General features: G+C 34.9%; 1 protein-coding gene across 1 annotated transcript in view; it reads left to right on the top strand.

Moving 5' to 3' along the window:
* Positions 1–9,115, top strand: part of LOC138694865 (uncharacterized) — a 234,470-nt gene extending 225,355 nt beyond the window's left edge. The window contains exons 4-5 of the mRNA XM_069818998.1: positions 5,088–5,235; positions 8,756–9,115. Coding sequence (XP_069675099.1) covers positions 5,088–5,235; positions 8,756–8,839 — 232 coding nt within the window. The 3' untranslated portion in view covers positions 8,840–9,115. The remainder of the gene's footprint in view (positions 1–5,087; positions 5,236–8,755) is intronic.
* Positions 9,116–16,022: the final 6,907 nt, after the last annotated feature.

Raw genomic sequence — 16,022 nt, 5'->3', positions numbered from 1 at the left:
GAACGCAGGACCTCATGAATAAGAGACCTGAACGCTACCATTATGCTATCGATAACACACAGAATACTTCAATTATAACTGTAGATATCAGGCAACGTGGTCCAACAACATGTAACATCGCCTGTCTCCGAATTGTAGCGAAGATACCCGAAGGGAACTTTGTTCCAGGAGAGCGGCCACTTTTTCTTTTGACAGCTGTACATTTAAGTAGCTATAGAATTTCTGTTATTTCTGTAAAATAAATATTTCTTTATTAATTAATAATAGTCCAAGATAGTTTTGCAAACACTGAACGGGAATTCATTTCATAAACACTCGTAATAGTACTTTCTTTTATGTACATTTTGTACGAGATCACCCCTTATTCCAGTCCACCCTTATACAGAGCGCAGCTAATATCTGCATTCCGCTCATGAGCTGTGAGCCGGCTAGGAGAGCGCAAACCTTGTGCAGGCCTGGTCTATACCTAGTAAAAATGATCTTTTATTGCATATAAGCTCCCTTTAATTGTACAGCTACTTCGTTATTGTTATTATTAAATCCAAATGGTAGCCTATTCCTGTTCTCCTACTTACACACACAGCTGTACACGAATAAACAGATGTAGACTCACAGTACCGGTGCATCGGAATTTTCTCATTAAGTGTCGACCAATGTATGGGACCGGTGTCTACCCAGCATCGTGACTAATTTTGGGAGTTACGATATGGAGTGAAATCCGGTTCCGCAAACGGCTATAACGGCTTTTGGTAATCATCGTGCTAACCACACGATACCTCCGCCTTAGTTGGATGATCGTTCACCTCTGCTGAGACATGTGTAGTGAGGCCAGAAGCCGGCTAAAGGCCATGTCCTTCATGGATTTTAGCGCCTCGAATAAAAAATGTGCAGCATCTAGTGAAGAATTCTTGAACTTCGTGTTTCTCTAAAAGTGTCAAGATTTTCTCATAAATTGTACCTTTAACAAACACGTATTCACGTAAATGAAACGAAGAAAGAGGAACAGAATGTAATAAATGAAAGAAAGATAAAGAGAGAGAAAGAGAACGGAATATAGAGACAAAATAGAAACAAAAGGGAAGCAAAATAAAAATTAATGAGAAAGCACGATTACAAAAAATGAGAGAAAACTGAAAAAGTTAAATAATTACTGACGGGAAAGCGAGAAAATTGAAGAAAATATAAAATGAGAAGGATAAATAAATAAATAAATAAATAAATAAATAAAGAAATAGCTGCCCCTAATCTTTCTACACAAAATTTATGTTTACCTGACCGAATTCCTGAAGGTCACTAACAGAATAACAAGAACAGAAACGAGCACATTTCCGTAGGTTCGCCAATTTGTAGGCAATATAAGTTATATAATGAAGAAATGCGAGAGGGTAAAGTTCAAAATGTGTATCCAGGAGAGAACTGTTACAAAAAAAATACGTGACTACAAAGATATTTCCAGCTGGGGAGGGAGGCATATCACTTCCAAGAATCTCGATATGTACTTTTATGGTCTGAAGGAAACCTTGTCGGAAATTGATCTGCAGCGCACGATATTTAATCTTCTCCACAATACGCCGTCTGTCACTAACAAACTCACAGCAACTGCCTAACTCTCTTGTTGTGGTATATAAAATTTTGCAGGTACAGATATAACATACCGACAATTATGAACTTACGAAGGGGTTCCGTTCGACCGTAACAGGGTGTTCCAAATCAGTTAAACCATTCAAAGGAAAAATTGATCCAAACAGTTTAAACTGTAATACACAAGTAACCCTGATATAAAAATAAGTAATTATGACTATTTATATAGGCGTGTAATATTATTATTATATTTTACGTATCCTCTTTAGAGTTCCTGAGCATTACTTCATTTACCATCACTGTAAACCAGCGGTGACCAAAGTGGGTGTCGTGATTACATCGTGTAGTCACAGACATTCAAACGGGTACGAGGAGTTTCCTGTACATTGCTGTGTGTTTCATTCACGTACTGAAGGCAAGCAGTGGCGGAATTATGTCGCTCTACAAACTCTGTCTCTACAAGCAGTAAGAGGTGGTTTCGTAAAGAATGACGAGAACTTTTTTGTTGTTCTGTCGGGCAAAATGTAATGTTTACTTTGCTCAACGGTTCAATTAGACGTAGGTATATAGAAACATTAATTGCCACGCTGAATAATGCATATTATTATTATTATTATTATTATTATTATTATTATTATTATTATTGACTACTAAGTATGTGTTTCTATAATTCTTCTGTACGTGCATGAATATTGATATTTTTAGATCTTCTCCCTAGAAGGATAAAATTATTAGGTTGTATCTCAATTTTAATCTTCTTAATCTTTAGATGAGGGTAACTATTTATTAGTTATTCATTTAATAATAATATTGTAGAAAAATTGATTCAATATTATGTGCCAAAGAACTATTAAACGCCAGGAATTGATATATCTTAAATCATAGCCAGGAAGAGAAAGATGAGATAAATAAATATAAGGAAGTCAGCTACCTAATGGGGTTTGAAATATCTCGTGCTCTAAAGCCTTTTAATAGAACAGAATTTCTCAAAAGAGTAATTATTAAAATAGCTTAAATAACTTGTCCATAAGAAGTTTTTAATTAAAAAAAACTACTAATTTCTCGACCAAGTATCGAGAGAAGAATTTAGAAAATTCCTGATTATATTCACAAGGAAGGTTAAAAAAAAAAAGAAGCAAGGAAAAGCGTATATTATTCACTGGCTCTTGACGACAGCAGTGACATTACTGATACAGCAAAGCTTGAGATTTTTATCCGCGGGATTGATCAAGATGTTAGTACAAGAACACCACTGGTTGTAGTTTTCATGCCAAGTACCTTTCCTCCGTCTCCTTACTTCGTAGGCTGTCTGTCGCATGTAATCACTGCAGCTCGAGTTTTGGTCACCGCTGATGTAAACATTTTCCTATTATGTGTGTAGTTGTTAAGCTTAGCTTCCCTTCATCTGAAGAGTCACTTAAGCCGCATCTTCCGTTATGACAAAATGTACGTTATTTTATATTATAATATCGAAGAATATGATACTTTTAGTGCTTATACAGTTCATTCAAATTTAATATCAAACGTTTTGCTGTAATCATAGACTACTACTATTGCTAGTTTGGTTAGAATTTCTCCGGGATAAACTAGCGCTGAGTTTGTTTCTTGTAAACACATTCAAGTGTTTATACAGCTGTCTCTTCAGTAATACCAACATAATTTTGGTGGCATTACGAAAGTTTAACGCTAGCGTACACTCACACTATACCTTGCGTATACGAATCTGTGACAGGTTAGGTTAAGTTAGGTTAGGTCAGGTTAGTTTAGGCTTTTATTATGCCCTGCATATACGCTGGGCAAAGGCTGGTTATTTTTTGTTTTGTGATGTTGTAAGTACTGGTGTATGTAATGGCCAAATTTCCCTTTCGAAATAATCTGAACAAACTCAGTGCTAGTTTCACCCTTCTCCGAACTTTGCGACCGATTGTAGCTATAGAATACATTTCTTTTAAGCCTGTAGCATTCACATGATACGCTACGCATCCGTACTCATAAAACTGCGAGCAATAAGACTCAAGACCTGCTGGCGAAAGAGAAACGGTTCACAAATATATATTCATATATTGTAATATTACCTCAATAATGTAAAATATAATTTACACTCAAGTATTTTTTGCCCTATAATATGCTCTCACGTGACGGACTTAGTTTTTTTTTATTTCCTTACTATGGATGTAATGTCCATGAATAATTGTATTATTATTATTATTATTATTATTATTATTATTATTATTTTATGTCGCTTTAACTTAGGAAGTCATATCGCGACAATACTTAAATAATTCTTACAGTTTACAAAGAGTTTACTGTGTTACAATAATCATTTTAGATACATTTGTAAATGTTGATAGCTTCCAGAAATTTAATCAAGTTTGAACTAAATGATGGGTTGTTTTAGAACTGTTGATAAGTCTGTTGGTATATGGAATTGATCTCGATGAAGGTGATATAATGGACATTCAGAAATTAAATGGCGTACAGAGATCCTATTATGGCAATTGGTGCATATTGGAGGAAATTGTCTAGAAGATAAGAATGTACAATTTTGGTCTGGCCAACTCGCAATCTGGTGATTATAACTTGATCTTGACGTTTAAAATTCTGTAGTGGATATTTCATTATGGAATGCTGTACTATTTCGTGAAGTTTGCTGGATAATGACTCTGTCCATGATGTTTGCCAATGGTTGTGCAGTTTTCTGGATATGTAATTAATGGCGTCTATATGAGGAATTATTATTATTATTATTATTATTATTATTATTATTATTATTATTATTATTGGGGCTAGCGGCTGGCAGAGGGCTGGCCTTGCATTCGGGAGGACAGGGGATCGATCCCAAGGGCCGGCAATCCTAACTGAAGTTTTTCATGGTTTCCTCAGTTATTTCCAGGCAAATACCGGGATTGTACCTCTTGAAAGTCCGGCCATGAACGGCAGTCCTTCCCTTAATCCTTTCATATGTGTGAATGAATGATGTGTAATGTCTTAAATGTTTGTGTTGTATCGGAGGTGGCCCCGGCATTGAGCTGATCCCTCATCCGGGGAGGCCCTCCATGTCCTTGTGTGGTCAAAAAAGTATGTATGTGATTCAATAGATTAATTCCTCTCCCGACAGGTCGCGGCCCTGTAAGGCCCGGGTGGCGTGGGTCGTGTAAATGAACCTAAAAGGGAGAGGGGAAAGAAAGAAAGAAAGAAAGAAAGAAAGAAAGAAAGAAAGAAAGATTATTATTATTATTTCTACATTACTCTGAGAGCGAAAATGGCGGTCTTTTGTTTAGATCATTATACCATAATATAAACTAGCAATCGTAAGACAGTTCCTTTTAAAACTACTGCAGACTAAATTGGCTACTAGCAATGAAGCTGCACTAGAATGTACATGTAATTAAATGCTTGAACTTTGAAAAATTCAGAAGTTGAAACATAGATAAGCTGGTAATAAATACAACTTAGTAATTAAAACACTAAGCGATGTTTACCTTGAGTGTGGTTTATGCTCGCAGGAAAATGGACGGTCTGGAAGAAGTGCTGGGACTATACGCAACGCCTCAATCTATCGCAGTGCCAAACGAACTCAGAGGACAGATGGGTCGCGGGTTTGCTTCCCGAGGACGCTCCGGTCAGGCGTGGAGCTCTGCTGGAGACCAGCAGGTAAGCATGCAGTGTTACCAATCCACGGGCTGACAATTCCGCTAATAAATTCAGCTTCAGATATTTATGCACGATACAAACGGACAACAGGTCATGAATAGGGACCGGATTTGTAGGTTTTACCCATTTTTTTCCTTGATTCTGAAATCCTATTTTTTTTCAATACTTTTCCGAATCATGATCATAGGGGTCGTATAGCCTATCTGAATTCTGTTGAACATAAAAAGACCTAAATTGGAGCTTAGTACCTGAAAAAACCTAAATCATTGTTGATTGATGAGCGTTATCCTGTATTTATGGCGTTACATATAGATTTTTTTTTATTTTGAGAGATATATCAATGCATTTCGAGAGAGAGAGAGAGAGAGAGAGAGAGAGAGAGAGAGAGAGAGAGAGAGAGAAGAAAGAACACTCTCGAGGGAAGGAGGCTCTCTTAATTCCTAAAGGCTGGTTCACAATAAACCGGGAACGAGAACCAGAATGAAAACGAGAACCAGAGGACGTGAATATGAAAATTTTTTATTCACAATACACCGAGAACGTAGACGACTATGCATATCGATATGCATGTCAATAACGATATGTAAAGTCGATATTACGCATTCTGATGTTATTTGTGTATAATTGACCAATGACATTCTCTCATGAGTACAAGGCAGCCAACATAAACACAGGTTAACCAACTTCGAAATTTCAACTGAAACATTTCATTATGCATGTCCATGCATCTTTATTATCACAACCTATTTTAAGTCTACCATAACGTAAAATAATTAGAGAAGAAACATTTGTAATAGAACAAAAATGAACACAACAGTAATTATTGAATTGAAGCATGAATATGTAGTGTGTAATACAACCAATACCGGTACAGTAATAAAATATGATTCACTTACGATCGGTGTTCAAAGATGCAGCTATTGAAAGCCACGTATTCTCCTTCATTTTCTCATCTTTATACGAGGCGCGCCGCTTATTGTAAACGTGAGGATTTTCCTCAACACTCAATATTAGAATCTCATCAAATAAAACTTGCTCCATGATGCACAGCACAGAACAAAATAATGCATAGGTTATGTCACGGTCTTCTTGCTACAAAATATATGACGACAAAATAGCTTTTAGATGGCAATAGAATGAATCTAGTGGGCTGTGATCGGAAACGTGAACTCCAAAGTTGAAACCTGGCCAACTCTCCGTTCCCGATCTCGGGCTCCGGCAAGCTTTTCGTGAATTGTGAATGCTCACATTTAAATGTATACATTTTAACAATTTTACCGTTTTCGTTTTCGTTCCAATTCTCGTTTCCGGTTTATTGTGAACCAGCCTTAAGGCAAAATCTGTACTTAGCGCTGAAATCTATGGCTCTCTTGCTTTTCTCAAGGCACATTTCAGTGACCTTCTAAAATATATTGAGTACTTGGAATCTTCGTCGCTACAACTGAAAGATGCAATTGGTTTCAATGATTCGCTTGTACAGAAACAAGTACAAGGACCCGTGGGTGAAGCCGTCACATTAAAAATGAAAAAATCCAGGGTTTGAAAAAGTGAAAAATGTGTGCTCCATTCTCCAGGAGGAAAGCTTCAATTGTTAGTTACCGTGGGTATATGCTGCAGTGACAGCGATGAAATTTGCACCTATGACGTCATGTTCTGCCAAAAGAACCTTTCCGTCCTTCAAACGTATTTTGAAAGACAATAAAAAAATCTTCTCAGTCGAGAATCTTGAGAGGTATTTTATCATATAATGCAACCAGGAACAGTGCCAGTAAATAATGTTGTTTTGTTTGTTACTTTTTAAAATAATTCTTTGTAAAGTTTGAACAAATTTAATTCAAAAGTTGTGTGTGTAATGTGCCTTTTATCTATTGAAAATTGAAATTAATGTAGTTATATCAAGACAAATTATATTAGATAAAATGTTAATTGTCACAATAATTTATTCAAACTACAAATAATGTTAAAGGGGAAGGAGCAAAAATTTCGAATCTTATAAATGTTATAAATACAGTAGTTTGGTTCTTGAAAAGGTCAGTTTCGTGGTCCATGTTGCCTTAATAAATTTAATTTTTAAGAATAACCATAAGGATACATTTTTAACGATCTGGCAGTTTTTGTGACTCCTTTCACAGGTTTGACATGAAACCTAAAAAAACCCTATTTCACCTATTCCCAAAATCTAAAATGGTCACTTTTTAAAAACCTAAAAATTGGTCCCTAGTCATAATATTCTATTCCCTATAGGATTTGATTCTTTTCGGTTTTCTGCAGAACAATATGTTATTTAAACTGGACTTAGTTAACAGAATCGTGACAAATTTTATAAAGCTATAGTCGATGTCTGTCAGGATATTTATGAAAACAATCAATATCAATTTTTACACATTTTAAAAAATAGAAACCGACTTTTTATATTTAACAGATAGAACGATCGTTTGTATACATGCTATTTTCATGAACATAATAATAATAATAATAATAATAATAATAATAATAATAATAATAATAATAATAATAATAATGATTTATTTAACCTGGCAGAGTTAAGGCCATACGGCCTTCTCTAACACTCAACCAGGAGTAAAAACTGCGTTACAGAAACACTTCAAATTTACAGTACACACTAAACTGAATAAGATAATATTAATAATAAAATGTAAACAACAAGTAAGAAGAAATCAGACATAATATATAACATAGAGAAGGAAAGAAAAAAGCATAATAAAATGTGAACAGCAGGTCAAAAATAAATGAGGCCTACAAAGTATAAAAAAATAAGATAATTATTGATAATATATATAATTTATTTCAAGAAATAGTCTGCCCAGGCATCCTGGGTTGCCAAAAACACAGAATAACACACATGTAAGAATAGTAATGATTACAGTAAGATAGATGAGTCAAATTGAAATGTGAACTAGGAGCTTAAGTTTAAGAAATAATAAATTTGTACATATGTATGTAACAATCACACACTAACGAATAGAAAAGGGGGGGGGGATTATGATATTCCGTATAAATGATTTTTCAGAATTGCCACAGATCCTTTAATGGTTGAAGTAATTATTTTTGGAATGATGTCATGGATTCCAAATGTTTTGATAGTGTTTACAGTTGATCGTGGGATGATGCCCCTCGCTCGGATCATTAAACCATGTACTTCCCAGGTGCCTTCCATCTGATATTTTTCTCGAAAATACGGAATAGTAGGCTCATAAATTTATTGTTTTTCTTTGTTGACCTCGGATGGTTGGGTCTGGCTCATCTCAAATCTAATAATAATAATAATAATAATAATAATAATAATAATAATAATAATAATAATAATAATAATAATAATAATGATAATAATAATAATAATAAATAATAATAAAACAATAATAAGAGGCCAAATAGTAATAATAATACTAATAGTAGTAATAAAATAGTGCAACAAAATAGCGGTTTGACTCCAAAATCTTCTTCCATAGTGAACTTCCATTATAAACAAAATTAATGTTGTTTCTTTCCGTTTTCGCAGGGACTGAAGCCTGACACATTCTACGACTGGTATTTGAGCAGCAGGAAACGAACCAGGGACTCCGAAGTGGCGTATGACTACTAGTACAACCTCCACGCCCTCCCTACATCTCTACTACTCTCTCAGTGTTCCATTCTGTCTCTGTTCTGTTTCAATAAAACAAATAAATAACAAAGTTCGTTAAACAATTCTTTTGAAGAAGTGCATTTTGTTTGGCTGGCGAGAATAGACAACTCTAACGGAACATCGAATCTTTCTCTCACTGTGTGAAAGCATTGCCTGTACACATGACAGGTGCTGCTCTGTTTCTCATGCAGATCTATGTAATATGTGAGTTATACAATATAGATATAGAAGACAGGGGAATTACTACTCTATTTTCCCTGCTTATTAGTCTAGTCTTCCCCAAAACGCCTGTACTTGTAAAGCACCTCTCGTCGAAATAAAACTCCGCAAAATTTCAGCATCTCAACACAGCTACATTACTGCCACTTCACCTCCAGACATCAGGTGTCTTGTTCGAGTAATAAGACACAAGATCTTCTGAGGATGTAAGGTGGCGTATCATAGACCAAACGACGAGTACACTGACTTTCAACTACGGAGTTCTAGGGTCAAGTCTTAAGATGTCCAACTAGAATTTCTGGCAGATAATCACTGAATCCTTTCTCCTTACAACATCCTTATAACTGCTGTAAAAGTACTGAAAACTACTTAATCGCTTTAAATGTTAGCTTATTTACGAGAAGCTTGAGTTGCAGTATTTACATGGCCGATGGAGACACCATGTTTCCAAATTTTGTTCTATCTTCGTCTTCAAATGGAGAAGAAAGACGTAGGCCTACAGGGTTTTCAAAACGTAACGCATAATTTCAATTAATATTGAATGACGCTATTTTGGACAAAGAAAACTCAGATAGGTCAAACCTTGTACAGTACATATTATTCATTCATTCATAGTGTTTTGCCCAAGGGCAGATCTTTCACTGCAAACCCAGCACTCTCCAGTCTTTTCTATTTTCTGCCTTCCTCGTCTCCGCATATGATCCATAAATTTTAATGTCGTTTATCGGTACATATTATTTAGAAATGAAAATTTTTATGAAAACAAAATAATTTTGCGACTATTGTGTGAGCTATGATTTCATCGAGAACATTTTTAAATGACATTCTACAGGGTGAACCATAAATAATGTCGTTAATTTAAGGGGTTATTCTTTGAGATATTACAAACAAAAAAATTTCATAAAGTTTTTTTCGTTTTTTGCTTCCTTTTCGAGATGAAAACTGTTTTATATTAAACATGTCATAGCGTGTTTTGGGAAAGCCATGGATTTAATTCTGAAATTGTTTGGTCAATTTAGGAGAGCAGCGTATTATGATAATAAATGACTGAAAGAATTTTAGTTTTGTCCTTTAAATCTGCAGAAATTTATCCGAATAAATTTAACATTTCGTTCTGCAAATACATTTAGAATGTTACATTTGTTCGGATCAAATTTCTGCACATTTAAAGGACAAAACTAAAATTATTTCAGTCATTTATTATAATACACTCCTCTCTTAAATTGACTGAGCATATTGGGAATTAAATACTGGCTTTCCCGAAACACGCTTTGAAATATTTAATATAAAACAATTTTATCTCGAAAAGGAAGCAAAAACGAGCAAAATTGTATTAAATTTTTGTTTGAAATATCTCAAAGAATACCCCACTGAAATTAATGACGTTATTTACTGGTCACCCTGTATAGTTTTTTTTAATATCTAAAACGGAATTTCGTCGGCTTACTTCTAAAACCTCGTAAGATCATTTTTTCCCGAATGTTGGATTACTTATGGATGAAATCTGTGTATATTTTCAATGAACGTCTGCTGAAAACTCGTAAATCTACAGATGTCTTTATATTTTATAAATATAAAATACATAACAGTTGTTAGCTGGGATATAGAAGGAATAAAGAAGTTATTTTGCTCTACTTTAAAATTTCCTCAAACAAAGTTACAATGTTTTTAGAAGAAATCCAACGATATATTTATGTGATGTTTCATTCGTTTTGTACAGAAGCATTAGGGTTACAATTGCTATAGTAACAACTTTATTCTTCATTTATTATATTAGTCTCTGTTATGAAAGACGTTTTATTGATAAAATCACAGTCTAGTATACAGTCACGAAGCTTGAGTTGTGAGGGTACTAGAAACAATAGACTGTACCGGTACTATTTCGCATTGTCTGTGATGAGGCGATAGTAGTGATCCTAGTGGGTAGCAACTATCTATGGATGCATATTCCCTACGTATTGAGCTTCGTGACTGTATATAGGCATACTAGACTGTGGATAAAATCAACATAAAAACTATGAGTAGAATAGAAAAGAAATTCAAAGAACATGAACATGCCTGAGACATAAAAATCATTTTCTGTTGAAATCAACATAAAATAAGATGTTCTTATCAAAAAAACTGCTTTCATAACACAAGAACTAAAAATATATAAACAATAAAATTGTAACCATAGTAATCATAAATTCTACACCAAATAAATTAAATATATAACACAAAATATGCTCTTTTAGATTATCTAAAAAACTATAATGTGTTATTTAAAATGTTATCGATGACGTCATAATTCACATAACATTAGTCGCAAAATATTTTGTTTTCATAAAAATATTATTTTGTAAAGATAATGTCTGAAGTGTCTGAGATTTTTGTCCCAAATTCCGTTATTCAATATTAATTGCAATTATGCGTTACTTTTGAAACACCTTGTATATACAGTATTACTAGAAGCTATAATAGTTGACTGATCAACAGCTGACAATAGCACACAAAGATTACAGGAAAATAAACAGATAATTGCAGATAGAGTTGAACAGCGCTCGAGAAGGCAAGACTAACAGCGCCTGCAAAGCCGAAAACCCGCACGACAGTATTGCCTACTTCGTTGACTGCTTGTGAGTGAATCAAGGGAACGTTCAAGACATCGGGAGTGGTCGATTCTCGAACGTCAAGCAGTCTTAAACCGTTATCTGTTTTATCAACTATTATAGTATATGTATAAACAATCAAGTAGTTTATTTAAAACATCATCTCTACCTTTCAGTGTATAATAAACCGTTCTCCCATCTTTATTTAATTACTAGCCCTTATTAAAAGTCTAGGATTTTTTTTTCGTATGTTTATGATCAAGTGTACAATCTCAAGTAAAAAAATATTAACGCTTTATTTAACGTTATGTTTTATGTTTCTTAGAAATGCAAATTTGGTTGAGTCTTTTTTTTTTCTATTTATATAACCATACATAAAATCTGATAATAGAACCAGAATATTTTCATAACTATGATACTGTTTTGTTTTATCTTTTTGTATCAATTAAACATCTCTAATGTTATTTATTTCAATGAAGTATGTTATTGAAAGTTACGAAATCTTTCCACGCCGACCAAATGCTATTTCGAGAATGGCGAGCAAGACTCGAAGGGCACGGAAGTTACGAGACGAGACGTGAAAGACAAATGCAACGAACACTGCGAGCGAGAGCGGCAGTTCATCTCTAGTTTCAGTCCAAGAGAGAACAAAACTAGACTAATGATGGTTGGTGGTGAGGAGTCCGTACACACGTCGCTGTGGCGTACAGGAAGCAGGGAGATAGAGATTCAATGCTTCCTAGACTTCGGCTTGAGAATGAGGTAATACCACGGTCTAGTGTAGACAGTCACGAAGCTTGAGTTGTGAGGATGCTAGGAACAATAGACTGTACTTACTTACAAATGGCTTTTAAGGAACCCGAAGGTTCATTGCCGCCTTCACATAAGCCCGCCATCGGTCCCTATCCTGTGCAAGATTAATCCAGTCTCTATCATCACACCCCACCTCCCTCAAATTCATTTTAATATTATCCTCCCATCTACGTCTCGGCCTCCCTAAAGGTATTTTTCCCTCCGGTCTCCCAACTAACACTCTATATGCATTTCTGGATTCGCCCATACGTGTTACATGCCCTGCCCATCTCAAACGTCTGGATTTTAAGTTCCTAATTATGTTAGGTGAAGAATACAATGCGTGCAGTTCTGCGTTGTGTAACTTTCTCCATTCTCCTGTAACTCCATCCCGCTTAGCCCCAAATATTTTCCTAAGCATCTTATTCTCAAACACCCTTAATCTCTGTTCCTCTCTCAAAGTGAGAGTCCAAGTTTCACAATCATACAGAAGAACCGGTAATATAACTGTTTTATAAATTCTAACTTTCAGGTTTTTGATAGCAGACTGGATGATAAGAGCTTCTCAACCGAATAATAACACGCATTTCCCATATTTATTCTGCGTTTAATTTCCTCCCGAGTGTCATTTATATTTGTTACTGTTGCTCCAAAATATTTGAATTTTTCCACCTCTTCGAAGGGTAAATCTCCAATTTTTATATTTCCATTTCGTACAATATTCTGGCCACGAGACATAATCATATACATAATCAGACAATAGACTGTGCCGGTACTATTTCGCATTGTCTGTGATGAAGCGTTAGTAGCGATCCTAGTGGTTAACAACTATTTATGGATGCATATTTACTACGTATTGAGTTTCGTGACTTTATATACTAGGCTGTGGTAATACCATCAGCAGACAGCGAAACTCAGTGACCGTTGAAACAGGTTTGCTGTTCCTTTACTATAGGTATGGATTTGTTTTACTTGTGCGTGAGTAGTCATGGTCAGCGATGGAGAGGGATAGGTAGAGACCACAGATTTCCGTATAATGACCTGAGGTGTAGAATGAATATAGCAATTTATAATAATGCTGGGGAGTAGGTATTATATTGTATTGTATTGTGTTTATTAACATTCCATGGTATTCATGCTTGCTTACAGCTAGAATGTGGAACAAGTCATAAAACTTAATATTATTATAAAATCTTAATTTATAGTCACAGTCTAGATGAAATATATACAGACGAGATTTACAATATAGTCTACTAGTACAACACAAAGTTTTAGTATCGATTTCATGAAGTGTTTATTGAATGTCATGAATTCACCTACAGAATAGAAGGCGTGAGAAATTAGGTACTTCTTTAATTTGGCCCTAAATAATTTTATGTTTTGAGTTTCATTTTTATATCGATAGGGAGGCTATTAAAAATTTTTCTGCCATATAACGCACTCCTTTTTGATAGCACGATAGACTTGCCGATGGAGTATGAAAGTCATTTTTTGACGTGTATTTATGCTATGAACTGTTGAATTAGTTACAAAGTTTTCACGATTACATACGAGGAAGATTATTAATGAAAAGATATACTGACAAGCCATGGGCATTATTTGTAGTTTTTTTAAAATAGTCCTACACGATTCCCTAGATTTGGCACCTACTATTATTCTAATTACTCTTTTTTGTAATAGAAATATATTGTTACTGTCTGTGGAATTTCCCCAGAATATTATTCCAAAACTCATTACCGAGTGGAAATATGCAAAGTATATTGTTTTTAAGGTATTGATATTTCCTATCTTTTGCATAGATCTAATAGCAAAACAAGCTGAATTTAGTTTGGGGGCAAATTAATTAACCATTTCAGTTTGTAATTTGAAGACTGAAATATAAGAATTATTTCAGCATATCAGTAAAAAGTTCCGGACAATTCGTCACAGAAAATTGGTCACAGAGACAATTCGTCACATTCAATTCACCATAGGTACAATTCGTCACAGGGAGACAATTCATCATGATTCGACACAGAAGTAGAAAAATTAAATCATGATTGTCAGAACAACTCTTTGTTATGTGAATTTTAATTGGCTTCGAAATCTGTAAATTTCAGTTGGTTTTAAAAATGCCTTGTCAGGTTCTGACCTATTTTTCTTGCATCCTCTTATTCTGCTAGGAATCTTTTTATTCTCCACTTATTCCCTCTCTTACTGGTTTTGAAGACAGGGGAGGCAAGCAGGAGTAATGACAAAATGTACACGCCTGCATTAAACCCAGCCGTTTGAAATGGGCAGGGCATGTAGCACATATGGATGAATCCAGAAATGCCTGTAGAGTGTTGATTGGAAGATCTGAGGGAAAAAGGCCTTTGGGGAGGTCGAGAGATAGATGGGAGGATAATATTAAAATAGATTTGAGGGAGGTGCGATATGATAATGGAGACTGGGTTAATCTTGCACAAGGTAGGGACCGATGACGGGCTTATGTGACGGCGACAATGAACCTCCGGGTTCTTTAAAAGCCATTTATGTACGCAACATAAAGGTTTAAATTACAATTACGTAAAGATGTAAATATCTAAAGTTCCAATAGGGTTATTTATAGTAATATAAAGAAATACCTGAAAAAAAAACCCGAATGGTTGAAAGTAGGTCTACTGTCTTTTTAGAAAATTATTGAGTTTTTCAATGTAAGGAGTTACCCGATAAATTAGTGATGGTTATTGACGGACTAATAAATAATCGTTATATTGATAGGTATACATCTAACCTGTCCATCCAACATGCCCATCAAATTTTATAACCAATGCATTGAGTTCAGGACTATCAGCCTAATATCACAATCGGAGAAGATTCTACTGCTAATACTGAATCGACGTTTATATTCCAAGATGGAAGGAGGGTTGAAAGAAGAGGAATTCGACTTCACGAAGAGAAAAGGTACGAGATATGCAATTGGATTGCTGCTAACAATCGGCGAAAGATACCTAGAGAAAAATTAAGAAGTGTATGTAGAACATATTTGTGGACTTGGAAAAGGTTTTTGACAGAGTGAACTGGAATAAACTAAGGAGGATCCTGAAGAAAATTGGTCTGGATTGGAAAGAGAGGAGACTATTCTGTAACCTTTATATGAAACGAGTGAAAGTCACGATAGGAGAAAATATCAGAGGGAAGCGGAATAAGGAGAGGAGTACGAAAATGATGCCCCTTATCAGTTACCCTGTTCAACATCTACGTGACGGATTTAGTAAAAAACTGTTTTCAAAATATGGAGGGGGCTTTCTGATAGTAGCCTAGAAGAAAGATAAAGTGCATAAGATTTTCTGATGATACGGCGTTGTTAGCAGAAGAAGAGACGATACTAAAGGATATATGTTAGTGGAGCTAAATGACAATCATGAGCAATATTGGAGGAAAATAAATTAAAACCAAACGAAGACTTAATTATCGGAAGAAAACTAAAGAAGGTAAACGTCCGAATTTGAAATGAGGCAGTAGAACAAGTGGACAGCTTCAAAATATTTGATGTGTACTGTAAGTATTAACATAAGCTA

The sequence above is a fragment of the Periplaneta americana genome, chromosome 2, assembly GCF_040183065.1.
Source record: "Periplaneta americana isolate PAMFEO1 chromosome 2, P.americana_PAMFEO1_priV1, whole genome shotgun sequence".
Lineage (NCBI taxonomy): Eukaryota > Metazoa > Arthropoda > Insecta > Blattodea > Blattidae > Periplaneta > Periplaneta americana.
Note: the sequence above shows the minus strand (reverse complement) of the source record. Positions and strands in the feature narration are given on the sequence as shown.